We start from the raw sequence: 23,111 nt of genomic DNA, 5'->3' as shown, positions 1-23,111 counted from the left end.
CAGCCAGGTAGGAGCCACAGCCACGACCCCTTACAACACGCACAGCCCTGCTGCCCAGGCTTGCCCTCCCTGCCCACGAAATTCAAACAAGCCCTGTCAGGCTGGTTTGGCATGCTATTTGGCCAGCAGCTGAGGGGTTAATCACCTGCTGAGCTGATTGCCCCCGAAATCCTGAAAAGCAACTAGGACTGGGTGAAACACCACGCATCGAACACCTTGAACTGGCACCTGCTGCTGTTAACCAGGTCAGGGGACCAAGAGCTGGGCAGCGACTGCATGCGGGCTTTGGAAGTTGCCTGATCGCCAGCTTGACCAACAGCTCCGGGGACATCCTCCCTGCATGTTTTTTAGGGACCTCCCCTTGCAAGGGGCTTTCTGAAGCTCCATGCACAGCAAGGACCCAAGCGCCTGGGCAGTCTCTGTGGGAAGGCAGCTCTGCCCTACCCCCTCCTGGAAGAGGCCCAGGTATTTCAATCCGCAACTTATATTACTGCCCTTTTAAACAGCATCCTGGGCAGCTGGCCAGGACCCAGGCATGGGCACCGCCCCAGAATAACACAGCAAGCAACACAGTTAGGAAGTGCCTTTTTTAAGGGGTTACCACACACATTAGCGTTTGCAGGACCCCTTCCGACTAAACCCACCCCCCAGGCTCAGAGACTGGCAGGAGCAGAGCTTTAAAGTCTCGCCCACCAAATTTCCAACTCCTATTTGCGAGGGAGGATTGTATAACTCATCCCAGCCCAGGGAACCGTTGCAATGAAAGCCAGGAGGAGACGACTGCATTACCTACTGCGGAGCCGGTGGGCAGCACTGCAGTGGCTCCCTGCACCAGCTGGGGACCTGTGAGCCTGGCGAACGAAACGCCAGGTGCCCAGAGAGAAAGGCAGGCCCCCTACCCGCTGCTCTGGGCACCACCTGCCTTCTGAGGGTGCCTGTCAGCTATGATTTCAGGGCCTTTTCCCTGCGTTGAGCACTAGGACCAGCATTTGTGCAAATGGGGTATGGGGTACAGGTGCTTCCACTGCTGTGCCATCTAGGTCTGGATGTCATAGCGGGAAAGGTGCCAGAACCCCATCTACACTAAGGCTGCTATGGGTGCTGCTGCCTCTGCCAAAGCGCTGGTAGACCAAGTTCCTGAAAGGTGCCATGTAGTCACAGCTTTGGGTCTCATCCAGCTTTTTCAAGGGCAGATACAAATCTTCAGTACACTGCAAGCAGAGGCCTAGCACCATACCGCCCTAGGCCCACTATAGGAACTGAATAAGAAAGGGTCCGGACAACCCTGGGTTTGTCCAGGCGGCAGCATCCACACTCCTCAGGTTCCTTGCTAGGATCCTGGCTTGAAGCAGGGCACCGTGCGGGCACCTCCCCGCTTTGTTCCAGCTGAGGACAGTGAGCCAAGGCCCTGCTTACTGCAACAAAAGCATTTTAAGATGCTAATAATTCAACGGTTCCTTAGCAACTGGGCATCAATTGCTATCTGAACGAGTTGGTGTCGTGGGAGCGGTGGCAGTGTGGGGAGAACAGAGCGAATGATAAGAGGAAGGAGGTTGAAAAGGAGGGGCATAAGAGCAGGAAAAATGCAGCAGCTGCGGGGGGCTCATCAATACAGCCCCTGTTTTTTATACTGCAGGAGCCTCCGGGAGCTCCCTTCAGCACCCGGGACGTGGCGGTGCTCGATGCTGTACAAATGTCACTGGTTCCTGGGTCAGAACTCGCTGCTCGGGCCAGGGGCGCAGCTGAGCTGCAGGCCGCTCACGGGAGATGGTCGGGGGGGCTGTCAGCTGGCTGACTCCCACAAAGGCCAGAGGCTAAGAGGCAGCATGGGAGGGGGCCTTGGGGAGCGGGCACGGGCTGTGGCAGCTGCCAGGGTGACTCAGAGCTCTCTGCATTCTGCATTTTCCACTGCCCTCTAGCGGGAGGAGAGGCCCATAAGCCGGTCGGGGACGGTCCTAGTACAGAGGGTCTCCTGGTCTGGACTCGGAGTGGTTCCTCTCCCAGGGACAGCCCCAGAGGGATTTGGAGCAGGCAGAGCCCTGCTGGCAGTGTCTCTTGGGCTTGGTTTCACTCCCTGTCCCTGCTCCTGCCACTAGGGAGAAGCACTGTATGGGAGCAAGCACTGGTGTCAGGGGGGAGCCAGGGCAGTCCTGACTGCCACTGACTCACTGTATGACCCCAGGGAAGTGCATTCACCTCCCTGGGCCTCCAGTGGGCTAGGCCCACGGCCTTTTTAATTCAAATAGGTCCCTGGGCCTCCACTTCCCCAGGGGAACAATGGGGTGATACTCACAGCTTCCCAGAGAGGCCTGCAGGGTGCTGTTCATTTAGGTTGATCCATTTGCTTCTCCAGCTCCATCAGAAATGTTGGGCTGGGTGCTGCTAGCAGCCAGTGCTTACAGGACATACCCATGGGGGCTCTTTCAACACCCCTGGAACAGCGAGAGCTCCCTCCATGTCCACGTACACAGCAGTCCCTTCCCAGAAGATGTCTCCTGGACTCACCCTACCTCTGTCTAGCATCACCTCTAGCTGGCATCCATCCATCCCTTGCAAACCAGAAACCCAGGCCTGCATGCCAGTTTGCCTGTCCCTCCACCTGCTCCCAGACTGAAGGGTCCCATAGATGCAGCCTCCCATTAACTACATTCCCTAGAGCTTTTAGAATAGCTCCTGCTGGCTTTTTGGGGTGGAGGGACACATCAGGTTGGTGGTACCTGGAGTGGGCGTGACCAACCGGCTACTGCAGGCCTCAAAAAAGCCCTCATGCATGAGCCATGAGGATGATGTGCCCTTATCAGGATCTTTTGCCACTGCAGCTTGGACCACAGGTTGGTAACCATCATATTAGACCATTGTGGTGGTACCATCATTGCTGGGCCCCCTAACAACCTGGATCATCTTCTTCTTGTGTCCTTGTCATAACAAGATGCTTATCCAGAGTTGTGCACAAGTGACAGCTCTTGCCCTTGCTGCGGTGAGCTCCTACTTCATTCAGGTCTCACCAAGGAGCCGGCAAGCAAGCAGGTGCTGCGTAGTCTGCACTTCACTGCACTCGCATGCATTCATGGCATTAGAGTACCCATTTGATCGCGTTTGTTTTTGAACTGCCAGGCTGTGCGCGCAGGCGGTCAAGCATTGCCGTGTTGGCCAGCCTATATCCGCACCCCTTGGGCGGTCCTCCCGGGGTCCCAGGGCCACTTTAGAGCACCTGATTGCAGCCGGAAAGGGGTGTCCTGACAGCAGCCTGCAGGGTGGGATGAATTCAACCTACTACTCATGGTAGCAGCCTGCAAAGAAGAGGGGGCATTAGATACAGCCCTGGCCCTACCCCTCCCAGCAGCCTCACACCACGGGGCTGCATTCTCATTTGGTCCCTTGGGGACCTCACAGTTGCAGCATCAGGGGGCCAAGCCTGTGGCTGATCTCAGCCTCTGACTCTCCCACTGCTGGGGAGGCCAGGGGAGTGCCACCCTCCCACATCCTCAGGGATGCTCTGGCTCTTGAAGCAATACAGGGTCTATCTGGCACCTCTGAGGATGTCTAGCAAGTTACCCAAACAGCCAGCAGCAGGCACTCCCCAGATCCAGGGGCCTGGGGACACATCCTCACCAAGTCTAGCCTCACTGGAGCACTGCCCTGTAGGTGCGAACAAAGCAGTACAAGCCGCACACACCCTGCCTGGTTCCAAAGGCCTCACCTGGCAGAGAAACGGGTGTTGATGACTACACAGGTGGAAGTCAGGAGAAGCTGCCATGCAAAAGAGCTGCCTTGGCTTTCCTCCCTTGCTGTGATTGGGTCTGGGCCGTGATGTCCTTGATGCTAAACAGCTTCCTTTCCAGGCACGTGGCTGCTCCAGGAGCTGACAAACTGGGTTTGCAATAAGCTCCAAGCTGCACCCAATGCAAAGCAAGTCAGAGACGTGAGTGGTAGCAAGCTCCGTACAGCGCAGGGTGTGACAAGAGTTGGGTGCCCAGGCCAGGCAGGAGGGGTAGAAAGCCAGAGACGCCAGCGGTGGTGTGAACACACCGGCAGAGGGGTGGAAGAGGGGTAGCTTGAGAAGAAACATCTACTGGCTGCAACCAGCTGGAAGTGGGGATTTGGGAACTCCAGGCCTTTCAAAGTTTGTTCTCACTCCAGACAAGTGGAGAAAAGCCATGTTTTTCAGTTTTGCATGAAACAGAGACCCGACCAGTTTGGTTTGAAACTTCTGAACCGGCAAGCTGCCATTTCATATCGTCTTAGAAAGGTCAAACCCCCGAGACGGTCCAGTCCTGGCTGGCCAAAATGACAGCGTGGACATGATTTGTTTGGCCTTTCACACATCACTAACAGTTAAAGCAGGCAGACTCCCACCGCCGTACTTTCATTTTGAAGTCATTGCATTTTTCCAAGGAAAACTGTGAAAAATAAAAGACCAAAAAATCAGCTGGCTTGGCTATCGACTGCTGCTGGGGTGTAGGACATCTGGGTCCTCTTCCCACCTCTTCAACCAATTTATGCTCAGGTTTCAGGCTGAGCTATAGAGGGAAGGACCCCCATGCAGGGGGCTATGGGAAGGCTACACCAGAGGATGGTGGTGGTGGTGGTGCAGGAGGAGGGGGGGAAAAATTACCTTTCGGCAGCTGACTGTGGAGACACTGCTGTGGAGCCTACCTCCTCTGCCACTGCCCCACAGCTCCGTCAAGGGGGTGATGTCTGGCTGCTTGGGGTTCGGGCTGCTGCCATCCCTCCTGGAAGCTATAATGGAGCGCTCACTGGAGCAGAAACAGGGCAATTGCCATGTCTGCAGCCCAAGCCAGGCTCTTGGGAACCAATCAAGCCCTGCTTCACGTGCAATTAGCTCCTCTCCAGCTATGTTTCATGTGCAATTAGCTCCCTAAACCAGCTCTGGGGAAGCCCCACTCCCTCCTGCAGCTCAGCTCCCCTGCCTTGGGAGGTGCCATGTCCCCACCCTGGGTCGCACCGGTGTGAAAGCAGGCTGGGGAACTGCCTTCTGGGCCTGTCCCACTCCAAAAGTATCTCTGCGGCAACTCATGGCTATCAAAGAGCCCACAGCCCACCCCGTCCTGCAGCCCAGTCAAACCCCTGGAGCAGAATAAAAGTGCGGCTCATGTCTCCAGAAGCTTGACCCAGGTTGGGCCATGATGTAGCTTTGAGTTAAGAGCATGAGATGAATGTTGCTTCACCCCAATTAGAGGTTGCGAGCTCAAATCGATGCATGGGAGGAGACACCAGGAGCAACGGCCCTGGCACCTCTCACTCCTCGGCCACGCACCCTCCGCACAGCAGGCAGGGATGGACCACGAGCGTGTGCTTTACAGCCGAGGGCAACGTTTCCTCACGCTGGGCTATGCCGGTCCCCGAGTTCCCTGGAGCCGGAAACAGTGGTGGAGCAGCTGGAATGTCTCACCTTGACTGCAAAGATTCAAGGGTCAGTACCCATCTCAGGTGGATGCTCAAGCTTGACTCCAGCTGGGCCCTGGTTGCTCCGGCTGGTCGCTCCCTTGCATGCCTCTGGCTACAGAGACCGCACCGGCCCCACGGGCCATTTGACTCGTCTTACCTGACGATCCCCTCTGGGACTCGAGGGTCATCAGCAGTGGAGCAGGACAGCGTGGGTTCACTCACTACAGAGTCTCCCCACACGCAAGATCCAACAAGTTCTGCAGCGCGCATCCAGAGCAACGTCTCTCTGGCCCTGCCGGGCCAGCTGGCTTGGAGCATCCTCCCTCCTTGGACGCTGTTAGCATCCTGCCTCCGCCTGCAGGGAGCCGGCCGAGGCGCTCCGAGCAGGACAGGCCCATCCCAAGGCGTACAGCCAGCTGCTGCTGGCGCTTTGTACCACTCCTTCAGCAGCCTCTTCCCCAGGAGCTCCTTTCTGTGATGGATGGTTAGGGAAACAAGGGATGACAGCCAGGAACTGAAGCCATTTAATCAGGATTTTGTAGATGAACGGGGATAAAAAAAAGCTGACCGGAGGTGGAGGCTGGCAGGAGCCAGGACATCCAGAACCCCGCAGTGCTGATGCAAGGTGCCTGGCAGAGACGGCCATTCAAATGGGTGGGATAGAGGGCCACATGCTTGTGCTTCCACTGCTTGGGGTGCTCCACGGTGGATCACAGACCTTTACACTCAACCCTTTACCCTCCACTTTCATCTGGGGGCTGGGATCTGTGCTTCCAAACCAGCCCGCAGCAGCTTCCAGCCTAGCAGGCATCTACCTCATCGCAACCCCCAGGGAGCCAACAGGGCAGAGAAGCATGCCCCCAAATTAAATCACCACTCAAGGGAAATCCTTGTATGGGACACCTTTATTTTTCATTTAAAAAAATAGAACAACTCCACGGGTTTCTAACAGTTATTACAATAATCAAACCACAACAAGCAGACTAGGTAACACCTGTGAAGAAATGTCTGTCCAGGGGCAGAGAGGGGCAGAGGCAGCAGGCTGGGGAGGGGAGGTGCAGTGAACAGTTTCTTGTGTGAAAGTCGGTCCTATGTCCGCAGACCTTCTCTAGGGAAAAGGCAGCACAGGCGGAGCTGGCAGAGGCTGGGCTAGGTGGTCTCTACCATTGCACGATCCTGTACAGGCCACTGCTCCCATTCTCCTCCCTACCCTCAGCCCATCACCTACCCACCAAAACCTTCCTTCCACGATGCCTTGCGCCAGCCTTTCCCCTTACCCTCCGACAACCCCTACGCCCCCTTCCAGCCCTCCTTGGAGCGAGAGACCCTTTCAATGAGGCTGCCTCAGAAACCATGCCGTGTCTGGAGATGATGCCTTCCCCTAGCAGGGACCTACAGCCTTCCCACCCTCATGCCAACCTGCCCAGATGTTCCCATTGTGTGTCGGTATCAACACACTTGCCCTCCATCACCCAAGGGAGAGGGTACTGTTTGGACATAAGAGTTGCCCCAATGTGCCAGCGCCCCTAGTAAGGTGCTGTGGAGACCAGGTGAACCACGGACTTTACCTGGGGGTGCCTCAGGCTGGCACAGTTGGCATCCACAGCCCTTCCCTCAGCCCGTGGACGACTGCTGGTGGCTTGGACTTCTGGCCAGCCTGGGGGTGGAGGGCCGGGGTGCGAGCTTGGCTTCTTCCTGGTCTTGAAACACAGACAAGTTTAGAAAGAAAAGCAGCATTTGTGGTGTACGGCGAAGCCCCGAGCTGCCGGCTTGCAGGGGTGCAGGGGTTCCTGCCCTGCCACGCTGGGCAGCAGCAGCTGGATCTCATGGACGAGGCGGCTCAAGCCAGCCGTTTCCTAACCTCTCCACACATACCTCGAGCTCTCTCGTCTCTGGGAGCCTGACACCCATCCTGGCTGCTCGTGGCAGGGAAAGGAGAGGCTGAAAAGCTAAAAATGGAAGAGGGGACACTAAAACAGCAGCCTTCTTATCAGTGTAAGCAGTGGCTGGGCTCAGCCAGGGCCAAGCCCCAGCAACACAGCTGCTAAGTCAGTTTGGGTCCCAGGAAAGGGCTGAATACTGGGTGGGAAGAGGGGGGAAGAGGCTGGGACTCGCATTAGGGGGAGCTCCAGACTCTTTTGGGGCATCACGAATAGTCAGCATTAAGGAAGGGGCAATTTGCTGCTTTATAAAAACTTAGCATCCAACAGCACCAGACAGCAGCAGCCAGCTGGGGCTGAAAACGCATGGAACAAGACAACAGCTGGGGAAAGAGGGAAGGGGGGGTCTTTGCCTTCAGTCGCAGGGAGCTGGAAAGCCCGAGGTTGTCCATTCGGGGTCAGCGCTGCCTCGGACAGTCCAGTTTCAGGCTCTGAGGTGGGAGGGTTTGTGTCTGGAGGAGACCCAAGCCGGTGTGGGGGAACCCGAGGGGCGAAAGAGTAGCTGGGCTGCAGGATGTGCCAGTAGGGTCGAGGGACAGAAGATCCGCGGCGGGGAGTTTCCGAAGGAGAGGGCGTTCAAAGGGCTATGACTTGGCATGTGTCGCGGGCAGTCTGCGAGGGGCGCGGAGCGCAGAAGACTGCAGGTAGGAAGAACTGTGCCTCGGGGAGGCGAGCACGCGGCTCTGGGGCGCAGGGTGAGAGGGACATGGCTGTGGGGGGATGGCGATGGGGATGCCGTGGGCAGTCCAGGTAGGCCCCCAGGGGCTCTACTTCTGCACGTCGCACTGCAGGAGGAGGACGATGGAGGGGTCGCTCTTGGCCGCCTCCTTGAACTCCTCCAAGGTGATCTGGTCGTCCTTGTCCTTGTCCATCTTCTTGAAGATCTTGTCGACGCGCTGCTGGGGTGTCAGCCCGTCTTGGTTCATCCGCATCATGATGACAGTTCCCACCATCTTGTAAATGGCCTGAGGCAGGGAGGACAGAGAGGAGGGGAGTGACGTGCCAGTCCCAGCCCCCTCCGCACCCAGGAGGGACCTGCCCTTGGCGACAGGATTCCTCCGTGTTTCACCATCTCTTCCCCGACACCTTTGGGAGACACCATTACATACATGGGAGTAAAGTATTGCTCTACTAAGCCAGAGATCTGCTCTGGTGTGAAGACCCACTGAATTAGCAGAGTGCAGCAGCTCGTATGGCCAACAGACGGCCAGGGAGGGATGCGTCTGGTATCTCCACTGGCTGCCTTCAGCAATTCAGCCTGAAGGTCCATTTACATCGGGGTTGCCTGGGAACAGCCTTCAACCCAGGCTTGTGCCCGTGTCTATAACGTCAGAGCTTAGCTGCTCTGCAGCTGCAACGTGTCATCTAAAGAGCAGCACTAACTTGCACCAGCAGAGAGCGTGGCCCTTCAGGGACCAGGCTTATGACCCAAGCATAGACCGTTGTCCCCAGAGCTGACTTCGGGCTTGAGAACGGGGGCTTTGTACTCATGAGGGGTGGAAGAAAGTCAGGCCAGTTTGGACAAGGATGGCTGAGCCCCGAGGGGACGTGGCATTTCAGCAGTTGCGAGTTGCCAACACAGAGAGGAGTTGGCATTTCATCGATCAGCTTCACCCCACCGTCCTGCCACTGTGATGGCCCGGCCGCGAGACCCAAGTCCATCCCACCCTCTCCGTTCAGAGCCAGCAGGACGGTTTAGTACCTCAATGATCTCCAGCATCTCCAAGCGGGTTATCTTCCCGTCTCCGTCAAGGTCGTACATCTCGAAGGCCCAGTTGAGTTTCTGCTCAAAGCTTCCCCGGGAGGTGACAGACAGGGCACAGATGAACTCCCGGAAATCAATCGTCCCGTCGCCATTCTTGTCAAAAGTGCGGAAGGCATGTTGGGCAAACTTGGAGGCATCTCCATAAGGGAAAAACTACGGGGAAAGAAGAGGACTAAAAGCAAGGCAGATACTGCAAGGGCAGAGGGTGAACATTAACTACACATGCAAGGATGCAGAGCTATTCTCTCCCAATAGCAAGCCAATAGGAGGGGAAGAAAAAAAGGAAAAGAAAAAGAAAGGAGCAATATTTGCACCGACATAAGTTCATAAGAATTGCCATCGACTGGGTCAGACCACAGGACCATCTTGCCCAGTCTCCCGTGTCACACCGTGGCAGAAACAGGATGCTGAAAGGGAGTGTGAACCATGCCTGACCAGGGTTTTTCCCCCCTCCCGCTCCTCTCAACTGCAGCCTCCAGCATTTAACATCTAGGAAGTTGTCATTCAGAGGCTGTCCCCCCCACTCCCCTGCTCAATAGCTCCTGATGGCCTTTTCCTCCAAAACTGTGTCCAGCCCCTTTGTGAATGTGGCTAAGCCGTCAGCTTCCACCACATCTTGTGGCCATGGAGATCCACACTTCCAATCCGAAAGGAAGTGCCTTTTTGCACAGCGTGGGATTATTTTGGACCCGGTGGATTCTCGGTAGACGCCTAGCCAGGGCCGACAGAACTGCACGCTTTGAGGCTTTCGTCAGCCCTCCCAACATAGTAAGAGGCTCATCTAGATTTGAAACTCATCCGAAATGCCAAAATGGCTGATTTCCATCAGCGCAAAACCAAGGGACATCAGCCTCTGCTGATACCGGCTGGTGGCCGAGGGTGCAGCTGGGCCCGCATGATCTCGCTCTCATGGGACAGTTAAGTATTGCAGCCTTTGAAAAAAAGCACCAGGACAGGCTCGGTGCCAGCACACCCAGGTGCTCTAGGGCTCCAGCCCGGCACCCCATGCAACTAGAGCTACAGCATTGCAATAGTCCAGCTAAAAGCTACTTGTGCCAGCTATAGACAGTAGTGAGTCCTCTCTCATCCTAAAAAACAGGAGATTCACCTCCAAAAGCCTCAGTACCAAAAGGCAAACTGTACCTTGGACCAGGGACTCATCTAAGGTCATCCAATCCCTTGGCTTTCAACCTGATCACTGGGTGGTCTCCAACAGTTACTGTCCCCACAGTCTGCACCATATCAGCCCCCCGTTTTCAGTAATGAGCTCAGGGCACCCCTTGCCACCCAACATTGGCCTTCCTTCCCATCCCTTCCCTGGACCTTGATGTCTACAGGCCAAGGTCAAACATGCACCTGATCCCACTACGGCAGAGGCAGGACAGCTCCCTTAGCCACCAGCACAACAGGGAGCAGCGCGGCCAGCATCACCTCCGCCGCCTTCGAATCCCCGGGCCACGATGACCAGGTGCTCCCGTACAGCGGGGCTGGCACTGAGCAGCCATCATGCAAGCCCGGAGCAAATTTCTCCAGGACCCCAGCGAGTCACTGTCACAGCCCGGCCACCACCGCTCTCCACGTACCTTGATGTAGAGCTGCTGGAACTCCTCCAGGTTGAGGATGCCACTGGGACAGTCCTTGAGGAAGCCCTTGTACCACTGCTTGAGCTCCTGCTCGCTGAACTCCGTGCACCTCACCAGGTCCTCCAGCACCTCAGGGGCCAGCTTGCTGTTGTGCTTTCCCATGACCGACTCTGCAAAGGGCAGCACACGTCCGAGGCATTAGCACCCCAGCCGGATCCCCTGGGAGCTGGGCTTCAAGCTTACAGGGGCTCCACACCTACCTATGCCACCAACTTGCCAGGAAGACCTCAGGCAAGTCTCGCCACCTGTGTTTCCCACCCCACTTCCCACTTGTAAAGCTAATACAGACAAGCCCTGTGGATGTAGTTAGGCGATGGGCATACAGAGAGCCGTGGGAGACCAGGCGAAGCTCCAGGATCAGTATGCCAATGCCACAGATTGGGCACACACTGGCAAGGTCACCAGAAGCCCCTGTAACCGAAGAGATCAGCCCACCTCCCACCAGCTTGCCCCCACCACTACAGCATGGCACATGCCCACCCCCTGCACACCGCAAACAGATGCACTGTCTGCAATTCCCCCACTGCTCCCCTCTTCCCAGGGGATACTCGCAGAGTTAAGTCCATGCAGCAAAATGAAGGCACAACTGCAGCAAGCATTAGAGCAATCTAGGAGATGGCCAAACTGCAGCAAGACAAGCTTCAGGACAGGCCACTAACCAGATGCCAGGCTCCCAGGGTCCAGCAGTTCAACTGATGGTGTTCCCAGGTCTTCCCTGCTCCCACGACCCATGCTAGCTAGATGCAGTACGCATGGGAGCACTAGCAACGTGGTGCCAACAGCCCTTTGCTTGGCTGGGCGGATGTCCCTTGAGGAGCATTTGTGACTGGGGCCATCACAGCATGCACCAAAAGAGCTGACCTCAGGAGCCCCATCTGGAGATGTCAGAGTTGAATGCAACGGGACAGTCTTTGGAGAGCATGTCTCAGCCTGGTCTCACCCAGGTCCCCCACGCCTGGGCTGGAGGGCAAGCGGCTTTCTTGCTGGAACCAGCTGGAGCCGTCTGCAAAGGGCCAAGCGGGCCACGAGATGGCAGCACCGGCCTCCGCTGGGTGAAGGCGGAGAGCAGAGCACCTTGACACTGTGCCCGCAGGCACTCACCTTAGGGGCTGCAGGCAGGCTGGGCGGCACTGACCCCAGATCTGCTTAGCAAGGAAGCCTGCAGTAAGCACCTGACACGGTCAGTTCTAATAGCGCTGTAATCCCCTGGAAGCTGACTGTCTCCTGGCTCTCTCGCTGCACCGGGGGGTGGGGTGGCACCCACAGGCATCAGGGGCTCTTGCCCCCGACAAGGAGGGGCTGCTGTGAAGGCTCAGGCCCCTGGAGGGTGCCAAGGGTCGAGCGCACCCAGCGGCTAGAGGGGAAAATGGGGCAGGGAAGGAGACGGCTCGTTAGCGGTCACTGGGGATCATCCCCAGCTAGCCAGAGCCAGCGCGGGGCCTGAGCGCTGCTGCGGGCGAGAGTCCCAGGCAGGAGGGCACCGATGCCAGCTCCTCAGGAGCTTGTGGCAACACCTCCTTTACCTACAAACCCCTGCACCCAAAATGAGCGATTAAAAGGCAATCGCAGCTTTCACCCCCCAAAACACGCACACAAATGAGGGATTCCTTCATCTTTACAACTGCCGAGGGGAAAAATATATCTAAAAATCACCCCAAAAGGTGCAGACACCAGACATCAGGGCCATGTTTTTAAAACCCTCCCCTTTTGAGCCAATCTTTCTGGGTGCAACCCATGCTGGATTGGCCCCATCACTCAGCAGGGGGTGGGGGAAGAGAGGCCTCACACTCCCACGGGGCTGACGGGAGCCAGGCTTGATGTGGGCCACCTCTCGAGGACACCGTTTGTAGGGCAGAAATGCTGTGAGTCAGGTCTCGGGGCCTGGCCCAAGGAGACGCCTGTCTGCTCTGGGCAGTGTCAGGCTGGAGCCGGTGGCAGGGAGCAGAGGGCTGCAGCACAGCAGGTGATGGGCAGCTACAGGCAGAGCAGCACCATCTTCTTGGTTAAGTGGGGGGTGGAGGCAGGGTACCAGGTCCCACCTGCAGCTCTGTGTCACTCTCCAAGTACAGGCAAGGCTCGTATTCAAGCTTATGCCTCAGTTTCCCCACCCGTAAGACAGAGGCAAGACAAACAGTGCTTTGCTCCAGGAGATATGGGCATGTGCCTACAGTGCAGAGCGCCTGAAGGGTCTCACCTGACTCTTTGCCCTTCTATAGCACCTGTTTATGGCTCAATTAACTCCAGAGAGAGAAAGCCGGGTCTCAGGGGCTCCCAAAATGGGTGCCATCCCCTACCTTGGAGGGTTAGCGAAGGAGCAAAGGCGTAAGCAGCCAGCAGCGTGGGGGTGGAAATGGCAGTCAGGAAAGATCCTTCCCACTAGTCCCAAGTCACCGCTGGGACGCAGCCCAAAGCTTCCCGCTCCACAGCGCAGGCCTCTCCCTTGGGCTAAAGGGGCGACTCCATTAGCTAGGGGCAGTAGTAGGATTTTATCCTGCGTTTTCCATCCTGCCAAGGGCCGTGCTGCATGGGACGGAGCAGCCACGTCTCAGACAGGAGGATTTTGAGTGGGCAGCTCTGACACTTGTCTGCATCGGCCACCCTATAGACACCACAACTTGACTCCCGACACCCCATCACGCGGTCTCGGGTCAGCAACTGTATGGGCAGAGGGGGCATCAGCACCGAATACCCCTTCATCGCGCCCATGCAGCCTTGTCCACGGGCTGCTAATTAACGGAGTGGCAGATGACCAGCCAGATGGACACGGCCCTGGCCTCCGCTCTCTCCTTCAGCGAGAACAGGCTGTTGGAGTTTGTCTGGAGACAGAGAGAGAAAACCGGATCCCAGCTTTATGCGTCTCCCAAGCCTGGCACATCCGGAGCAACTGATGGCTTTGCAGTACTACTCATCTTGGCAGCTCACCCGTCATCTCCTCACTCCTCTCCGCCTGGCTTGTTTCCTCCTCTGCCGCTCTGCTTGGCTTATTCCAGGGCATCAGGGCTTCTCATGCCTCTCTGGAAAGCTGTGGGCTGGGCTGGGCCACAGTGACACAGTCTGCACTGTGGCATCTGCCCTTGTGACCAGACCTCGCCCTGGGACGTGGGATTTGAGCTGGTAACTTTTAGCTATGGAGGTGGCCGAGCTGATACCAGATGCTCGGTGGAAGTCAGCAGAAATTCCAGGCCAAAACACCACCCAGAAGTTAGCAGAGAGTTTGAGCCCACCCGGACCCAAATGCTTTGCTTGCCCTGGCTGGCAAAGTGACTAGCCCACTGCACGGGTCTGGGGGAGTCAGGCGGCCACCCGGGGTCCAGGTGCCAAGCAGCTAAGACAGCAGAGCCCATCTGTCCCCTGCTCTGCTTCAGAGAGCTCAAAGGCCTGGCAGGGACGTTTCCCTCCGAACACCAGTAGCTTCTACCCCTCAGCAGAGGGTACGGTCCGGAGCACGGAGAGGAACGATTCCTGATTGCATCTGCTTGCTGTCCACTTCAAGCCAGTGCCCGTGCCTGGAGCACTCCTTCCTCCTGACAGCATGCCCCAGGAGAGCCAAGTGAGGCAGCTCTGCCCCTGGAAGCACCCTCAGCCCTGGCTATGCATGGCCTTGCACCACCCCTCGCACTCGGTTTGGGAGCAGCGTGGTTTGCTCAGGGCAGGCAGGAATCCATGGGGGCTTAGTTAGGGCATCTCCAGGGATGAGGACACAGCAGGCCAGTGGCTGGGCACCTGGCACCAACGGCCCCGAGCTCGGAGTCCATCCCAGAGAGCTGGTCACACTTCAGCCCATGAGGGGCAAGGCCCTGGGTCTTTGTGGCTGAGTGAGGAAGATCTCGTCCTCTCTGGAGGAAGCCCTTCCTCTTCACAAAGGCTGAAAGCCCCAGGCAGCCCCCAGCATGGGGATAACCCGCCTGCCATACTCTCCTGGGAGTCTGCCCTGCAATAGCCTGGCAGGAGCTGTCCCGTCGTGCCCCACACCAGCGGGGCTGTCAGACACACTCTCCCCCATCCTGAAGTTTGCCAAGCACCTTGATGCCCGCTGACATCTGCAGCTGCTGCTGGCTCCGGGCACCACGAAGATCCAGCTTGGCCATGACTCTGGTCCCCGATCTGTCCGGTTCCCCCTTTCCAGCCACTCTCTCTCAAGGGAGTTTTTTGGGTTTTTTTTTTTGCTTCCTTCCCATCCCCCTCCCAGAGCAAGGCAGAGCCGCAGACCACGGATGGGAGACAAAGCCCAGCTCTGGCAAGGGGGCAGGAGATGGGCATCCCCCTCTCCATCAGGCCCCTGCCAGGCGGGAGGGTGGCAGGGACCGTCTCCTCCGCGGAGGAGCTGGTGCCGAGGCAGTTGCCATGGCAATGGCTGCACTGTCGAGAGCTGGTTGGCAGCCGCAGCAGCATCCCTGCGTCCACGGACCTTGGCATCTCAGCCACGAGCACCACTAGATTCGAACGGCCGCTCCTCTGGGAAGAAGGGGTACGGCTCGTGGGCCTTGGGGGGACAAAGGAAGGAGATGGGGAGGGAACATACGGGCACTCATTGCCTCCCCACCCACCCTGAGGTTTGGAGCCTTTAGCTCCGTGCGCGTCACTCCTGGGGAGCGGATCCAGCCACCCCAGGGAGATCGGGTCCATGAGCCCTCCAGGAAAGAGCCATCTGCAACGCCTGGGTCACGCCACCTCGAGCCATGTCCAGCAAGAAGGATGCTCTATATTTCTACACACGTGCATCTCCCCACCACCTTTGGCAGGTGGTCGGCAGAAGTCAGGAGTTAGCCGGTCCTGCGCTCTGCGTCGTAATGGGCTGCAGAGAGCCTCCGTCGCCCACCCGAGCCATGCCACTGCTGTCACGAGCGCGTCGGTTCTGCCCAGCTTCTGCGGGGAGCATCGACAGCCAGCAGCCCTTGCTCCGTGAGATCCCGTGTTGTCGCTAGGCTGGCCCAGCCCGGCCCGGCCCCCTCGCATGGGCGAGCCCAGAGGAGCAGATGGGACTGGATGTCTTGGAGGATGCTGTGGGTGGAATTCTTCCCTCTGAGTAAGCACGGGTCACGTGGCTGGGCTTTGTGCTGGGGCTGCGATGCCACAGGTGCCATCTTCCCCACACTTCTCGGCAGATTCCCAGATGTTTCCTGCTTTGGCTTTGCCAGGAGGCAGCGCTGGCTATTCAACCTAGGGGTGCCGACCAAATTCAGCCTTTGGTAGGTGCTTTTCTTCCCCGCACAAATAAAAAAAATCCCTGTTGTTCTAATCCAGAGACGATGGCCAGAGCACATGTCTGGGAGCCAGGAACGCTACAGGGCAGATTCCAGCTGCGCTGCCTTGGGCGCTCCCTTCGCTCTCACCCCTTCCTGCAATGGAGAGATACTCACCTAGTTCATTTGCCTTCTAAAACTGAGGGGCAAGGATGCTCTTCCGCAGCTACCCTGTTCCACCCCTGAAGTGGGCGCATTTCAGTGGCCAAATGACCTACTCCAGAGCAGGTGGATCAGCCTGAGGCTGCATGGTGCTGGCGCTGGACAGGTGTTGAGTGCTAACAAGATGCACATGGCTCTGGGAGTTGATACTCCAGGCCAGATGTTTTCTTTCTGGCTACAGAGACAGATCCTGAACATCAGCAAAAGGTCTGCCATAGGGGGGGGTCCTGCTCCCCCACAACAAACGTCCTCCCGTGGTGTGGCTCTTCTGCCCCCCCTTCCCCTTTTTAATGTGACCATGAAGCACAGGGGATGCTGCTGACAGAGCATTCATCCTTTTGCTTTGGGCTTTCCTGGCTCAAAAGCCTCCATCCTGCAGGACTGCAAGGCAAAGGGGCTGACCCACAGCCCAGCCTCAGGGATTCCCTTCCCCTGGGGCAGGCAGGAAGGGCGAACCTTTGCAGGAGACGCCCTGCGAGGTTCTTCCACGCTGGCAGGCCCAGGCACACATTTTGCATAAGAGAACAGTGAGGCCTGTTGTGAGGGCGGCCACAGGCTGCAGGCAGCATTTGCATGGTCCCCGCTCAGCAGGCCCTGAGCCAAAGCTTGGAGAACAGAGGCACAGGAGGCGGCTGGCCGCACACGGAAGGGACGCGGTGTGCGAGGCGGCGCGGGCGGCAGCAGGGCCCTCCACGTGCAGGGAGCAGGATGCCCGTGTCTGGAACAGGCACACTGTTATCCCGGCAGGGCAAGGGACAGGCACCTTCCACCCTCGGGGTGCAGAGGGGATGCAGATGCATGACCCTGCTCCTTGGGTCACAGAGGGGACAGGCTGGACCCCAGGGCCATGGGTCTGCAGGAGCAAGGGGGGTGGGGGTTAAGGAGAGATGCTTGGGACACCCTTCAGCATCATTCGGTGGAAGGAGCTCCATCGGCCACCCCCACCCGGGCAGCCACTGAGCCGGTGCAGCAGATGCGAGCCAGTCACGCAGCCCCGTGCCAGGCAGTCAGTAGAACAGGCTCTGCGTGCAGCGTGGGCAGCGCGCCCGCCCGCGCCGGGGCTGCAGAGACGCACGACGCCGTGTGCAGTGCATGGAGGGGGGGCTACAGCAGAGTTTGCACAAGACTCCATCCCCTAGGCTGGGCAGCGTGGGAAGCAGCTAGGTCTTGGTCAGGGGAAGGCATTTTCTAGAGTGAGCCAGAGACCCCCCCACCCCCATCGCCCCTCTATAGCTGGGTTGTCTCCTCCAGCTTCCGTTATCCTGTGGGCAGGGGAGCAGAGGAAGGAGCTGTGCCAGGCACTTTGTGGGGGCAAAGTCCTCAGAAATTGGTCTCAGGTGGAAAGAGCCCAATCCCTTTGGTGCCCTTTGACTACTGGGGAGACCGCTGCCTGGCCTCGCACCCAGGGGGTCACCGAGGCCCCCATGCTAGTGCAGTCCCACTGGGCACAGAGCAAGGGCTGCATCTGTGGAAGGCAATCACAGCTTCTCTCTATGCTGAGGGTGGGTGTTGGCTGGCAGGGGCACGGATGGGCACGGGGGGGCGTAGGCAGGCAGGCCAGGGCCCTGACCCCCCGCACAGCAGCACTGAATCAAAAGCAAGAAGTTCGGCATGTGCTGCCCCCATGCACACCCCCCCACACATGCATGCATGCGTCCCCCTGCAAAAGCCCAGCAGCTGGGATCCGCAGCACCCCGCGGTCCCGGCCCCGCACTTCGGGCCCGGCCAGAGGGAGGTCAATCGAGGCAGAGAGAGGGCAGCGGGCGTCTGTGCCCACTCCATCCTCCACCATGGGGGCTGTAGAGATGGGGGGAAAGTGGTGGGTCAGTGTCCAGCAGCCCCCCACCCCCATTTCCCAAAGGAAGGGCTCCCCTCTCATGCCAGCATATCAGCTCAGACAGGGGATTTGCCAGACCTGCTGCTGCTGGGGCTTTGGGAAACTTCCCCGGAGAAGGAGGAGGACGAGCGAGCTGGAGTTCTGGGTCGGCGCTAGCAGGGGGCCAGCTCTCCGGGACCCGGACCGGGACAGACCGATCCAGCCCGGTACCTCTGCCCCGAGAAGCAACTTTGCTCACAGCCGCTCACGTGCAGCCGATGCCAGCACGTGCCTGGGAGGATCCAGCCCCAGCTGTGCCCCAAGCTCAGGAGCAGGGGCGCGGGGGAAATCACCCCAGACCTGCAGCTCCGAGCCCCCTTCCCCCCCAGACAGGGGCATGCTCTCTGATCACGATGCACCGGAGCTGGCTCTTGTGGCCCCTCCATTTTATATCCATCACCTCCCCCCAGCACCCCACACCCACCCACCCACATATTATCCCCCAAATCCTCTAGCAGCTTTTATTTGCCCCGTACCTGCAGGGTGCCTCGCGATGCAGGGGAAGTTGCCGTCGCCTCTCTGGCCCCACGTCCGAGGTCTCAGCAGAAGGAGGCTCCTTGCCCATGCACTGGGGAGAGCCCTGCTCTGTGCCTCCACCTGATCTGCCTGTGAATTGCTTCTCCTCCTCTCTTGTAGCAGCATGTGCCCCTCCTTGCGGGGAAGGCAGGGCCTTGATTGGCTCCGTGCTCCGGCTCATTGGGGGAGGATGGCGTCAGTCAGCAGAGCTGCTACAGGTGGGGCTGGGGAAATCAGCCCTGGCCTGTGCCTGTCAAAGCTGCTGGGAGCTGGGTGCTGGGTGGGTGTCCGTCTGGCACTGCTCCCTGCTTCTCCCGGGGCGCCGAGTCTCGCAGGTGCCCCCCTCGCAGCTTGCCCACACCCCGGAGGCGACGCTTTCCACCTGCGCCCGCCCGGGTGGGGGGCTGCTGTGCGCTGACCTACTGCTTACAGCCCCCGTGGTGGAGGATGGAGTGGGCACAGGCCAGCGTGCTACCAGCACCCGTGCTTTGTCTGTCCTTCTCTGCCTGGCATCTGCCTCCCCTGCTTGGCTCCGGGCCTGGTCTCCTCCCACCCCGCCCGTGCCTGGAAAAGCCTCGCGGACCCCCCTCAACCAGCTGCCTCCTTGCTCTCCCGTGGGCCCAGCTGGCACCGACCTGGCTGCAGCCTGGTGGGGCATAGCGGGACTGACCCCTTGCTGGCGGCACCCCAGGTCGACCCAGAGCCTGGCTGATAGGGCGTGTGCCTGGCACCCCCTCCATCATGCTGGCACACAGCACCCCTAAATTGCCCGTGCCCGTTACCAGCACGCGCCTAGCGAGACACGCGGGGTCAGCTCTCGGGGCCGCTCTGGGGTCGCTCCAGCGCTCTGGCCAGGGGTGTGGTGTGAAGCAAGCAGCATTTGCTGCTGCAGCCCTCCTCCGCCCTCCCCTCTCCTTATTGCTTTGCTGGTTGGTGGTTGATTCAGTGCTGCATCCTGACAGTCGCCGAGGGGGAGGTTAGGGGCAGCCGTGGGGGCTCGGCCCCTGGCGGTCTGCTCAGAGTAGGGACCGGTCACCGCCTATGCCCCCGGGAAGCAGCCTGCAGCTGAGAGCGGCTATGGCACAGATGGATCCTGACGGGCAGGGATGAGCTAGGATTCCTGGCAATAGCACGAGGCAGGGCCAGTAGTGCCTGCAGACCCTGGCCTGGCCTCAGGAAGACCCAAGGGCAGGAGAGCACTTGATCCCAGGCACAGGATTTGCAGCAGCCTGTTGTAGCCTGGCTGCCCCTCGGAGCCGTGGCGGGCGGCTGCTCTGTGCCAGGATGCACTGTGCCCATCTCACTGAAGGCACAGCTGCCAGCCCAGACAGGGGTTTGTGCCCACTTAGGGCTGGAGGGGAACGTGGGGATGGGCTGCCCAAGGGGCATCTCTCCGGGCTGGTTGCAGCAGAGCCCAAACCCCTCTCTGACCACAAGGAGAAAAGCGCCTTGCAGGACAGGGGCAGGAGGGTGCCCAGCCTTCCTTCACGGGTGGCATGGGTCACTGAGCACGGCGTGAGGGCCCACACCGCACGCCAAGCCCCGTCATACCTGCCAGGCAGGGCGCTATCCAGCCCACGGGGTCTCCCCCTCCCAGGGGCCAGCCCGGCCAGCTGGATGCACAGGGCTGAGGCCTCACCTGGCACCAAGGGATGAAGGGCAGAGGCGGTTTGGTGGGGAAGAGCAGGGCTGCGGAGATGAAAGAGAGAGAGGGAGGGGAAAAAATGATTTCAGACACAAATGTGCATTGTTTCCATGGCAACAGCTGGCAGTGGAGGATGCTTTCCCGACCTGACTGTTCTCGGGGATGGTTGTTCCCGGGCTGCCGAGCCTGTTTGCACGGGGCTGTTCTGCCGCCGGCTTCACCCCTCCAGCGCACGGGGAGGGGAGGGAGCTGCTAAAGGGGTGGAGGAGACCACCGGGAGGTCCACTGGGTACTTCTCCCAAACACGAGGCTGGCAGTGCCTCAGGTGAGGGCACTGATGTCCCTATGGCAGGTACCAGCTGGGGGGAGGGGGGGGATGTCTAGGAGCTAAAGGCCCATTTGCTGCCCCAGAGGTCATTTTTGGGCCAAATCAGGACTTAGCACCCGCTGGAGAAACACTGCTCTGGACACGTGGGCCCTGGGGCTGGGGCTGGGGCCGTGCCAGGCAGGAGGACAGAGGTCCCTGCATTGTCTGGAGCCCGGGGGGCAGCCCCTGCTTTGAGCAGCTCCCGACCCGAGTTACTAAGCACAAAATTCAGAGACTCTGGAGCTCCATGGCGGGGAACCGCTCATAAAGGATGATCCACTTTAAAGCAGTCGATGCTGCACTGGTCTGCAGGAGTCCATCGCCTGAGCTGGTCCGCACGGGGCTGGAGAAACCAGGAATACCCACCCAGCATTCATCTCCTTGCACATGGACAGATCACTTGGGAGCAGCTCTCTGGGCTGAAGTCGGGGTCTTTGGAGAAGGGACCTGGAGGGGAGACTCATGCCTAGACCTTCTCCCTCCGTGGGGAGGCCTCGGGGCTCCAGGTGTGATGGATCCCACGTGCCCTCGGCTGCCTCCCAGCGAGCTCCCCTCGCCGGAGAAAGGGCATCCGTTTAAACCACAGCAAACCGCCCTCTCTCTCAGGATTCTCTGAGGAAGTGAAAAATTAATGAGAGATTAATTGAATCCCTGTAACTGCTTGGCCCTGGGGAGGACAGGACCCACCGCCCAGGGAGAGCAAGGATCCTCCTTGGCGGGCGCTGGCGATTAGCAGCACGCAGCCCTGGGGATGCCGTGCCAGCCACGCGTGGGCAGCAGCACAGCCTGGGCGAGCTGCTCTTGGTGGGGACCAGGCCTGTCTCTAGTGTCCTGATGGGGCGCTGAGGGTTGAAGGTCTGGGCTTCAGCACCGGGCTGCCTCCTTCCCCGCATGGAAGTGCGAGGCTACAGCGACAGCCGTCTTTACTTACTCTTCACGCATCTTTGAACCAGCAGCCTGCGAGCAGCTCAGGGCACGGAGCCAGGACCCAAACAGGCTGCCTGGGTGTCGGGCCGCCCCCAGATGGCATAGGTCAAATGTGAAAGGAATAGGAATTAGACACCTAAACAGCTCCACTGCTTCTGAAAAATCCCCCTGGGTCTCTCTGTATGGCTAGGCCAGACCCTACTCTGGAAAAGCCCGTCTTGGGTGTTTAGCTGGAGGATCAGGGCTTAGGCACAGGAGACTGTTTTTGTGAGGCTGTCACTAAGAGGCATCAGTCCAGGCAGACGTCCTGGGGTTCATCCTGACCAGCTCTGCGGACACACCTGGGCATGCCACACCAGCCCAAAGGGAGCTGCCGTATGCTGTCACCCACTGATCTACCTGCGCTGCTCAGAAAGCCCATCCTGAACAGCCTCGAGGCACAGCTCCTTATCAGTCAGGATCTTCATTAACACTCGATCTGAAGGCCTCGTTCCAGTCCAAATTAAAGGCACCATCATTCAGGCTTCCCCCTCCCACCCCCCATCCACTGCCCGGTCTTTGTTTTCTGACTTCTTCCTCCACGTTTTCTTCCCCTTCCATAGTTTCCTCCAATTTCCAGTTGGTCTAATAAAAGGTATCATTTTGGAACCAAGAGTTCTAGTTTTTTGTACATCGTTTCCTCCTGGCATCCCAGCAGCAAACCACGCAGACGGCCCCCACAGCCCCCTCTCTGGGACAGCTACAGACCGCTGGATCACCCTGCAGCAGCCCAGCCAGGACCAGGGATCGATAGCTCCCCAGTCTCTCTGGCACTGATAGGACAGAGCCCCTACCCACCCCCATGCGCTAAAGGGATGGCCCCCAGCATCAGAGGATGCCAGAGGACCAACACACGGGGATGAAGGGTGGGACACTGTGCCTGTTACACTACGGTCCTACGAATGAGACCCAAAGACGGCTAGCTATGGGGAGGTAGCGCTGAACACATTGTTGAGTTGCCCCGTGCCTCAGTTTCCCCACAGGAGGGAAGGGCACTTCAGGGGATTAATTCTCAGGGGTTACAAAGCTCTTTGGGCAGTCTCTTTGCTGCTTTGCACACATGCACATGCACACACGCACATATGCACACCAAAGCCGCAGGCTCAGTTGCTCTGTACCTGCTGCAATGAAGTGACCTTTCCAGTCCTTCCCGCAGCAGGCCCTGTCCTGGCTCCAAGAGCAGGGCCGAGGCAGCTGGCTCTCCTGGCAGGTACTTCCCCAGCCCTGCACCCCAAACCAGCGCTTCAGCGACAGCCATTGCATCCCAGCATGGGCCCTGGCCTTTCCGAGAGCTCAGGTCCTGCCAGGGCTGGAAGCCAAGGAGTCAGAGACTCTTGTTAACCCTTGCACTGCCCTGGCTCAGTCCAGGTCCTGGTGAACAAACCACCCCGTCACAGAACCAGCTGTTGTAATGGGCACTGCCCAATTACCTCCGCAGCACGGCCAAAAGCTGTATGGCCCTGGACAGGAAACCTATCTAGCAGGGCACTCAGCGCAGCTGGCCAGGCACCTTGCCCAGATTGCAGGATGCCTGATGCCCAGGGAACACAGAGACATTCAGCTCCTCCGTGCCTCAGTT

The 23,111-nt window shown here is 58.9% G+C and overlaps 1 protein-coding gene across 1 annotated transcript; it reads right to left on the bottom strand.

Moving 5' to 3' along the window:
- Window positions 1–6,296: 6,296 nt before the first annotated feature.
- On the bottom strand, window positions 6,297–18,776 carry HPCAL4 (hippocalcin like 4). The gene is made up of 4 exons (XM_006267964.4): window positions 18,515–18,776; window positions 10,698–10,867; window positions 9,052–9,267; window positions 6,297–8,314 (listed from the first exon to the last, which is right to left on the bottom strand). The coding sequence occupies exons 1-4, from the start codon at window positions 18,678–18,680 to the stop codon at window positions 8,117–8,119; spliced, it is 750 nt and encodes a 249-aa protein (XP_006268026.2). The 5' UTR covers window positions 18,681–18,776; the 3' UTR covers window positions 6,297–8,116.
- Between the last annotated feature and the right edge of the window lie 4,335 nt (window positions 18,777–23,111).

The sequence above is a fragment of the Alligator mississippiensis genome, chromosome 6, assembly GCF_030867095.1.
Source record: "Alligator mississippiensis isolate rAllMis1 chromosome 6, rAllMis1, whole genome shotgun sequence".
NCBI classification, from domain to species: Eukaryota; Metazoa; Chordata; order Crocodylia; family Alligatoridae; genus Alligator; species Alligator mississippiensis.
The sequence above is the reverse complement of the archived record's forward strand: the minus strand, read 5'-3'. Positions and strand labels throughout refer to the sequence as shown.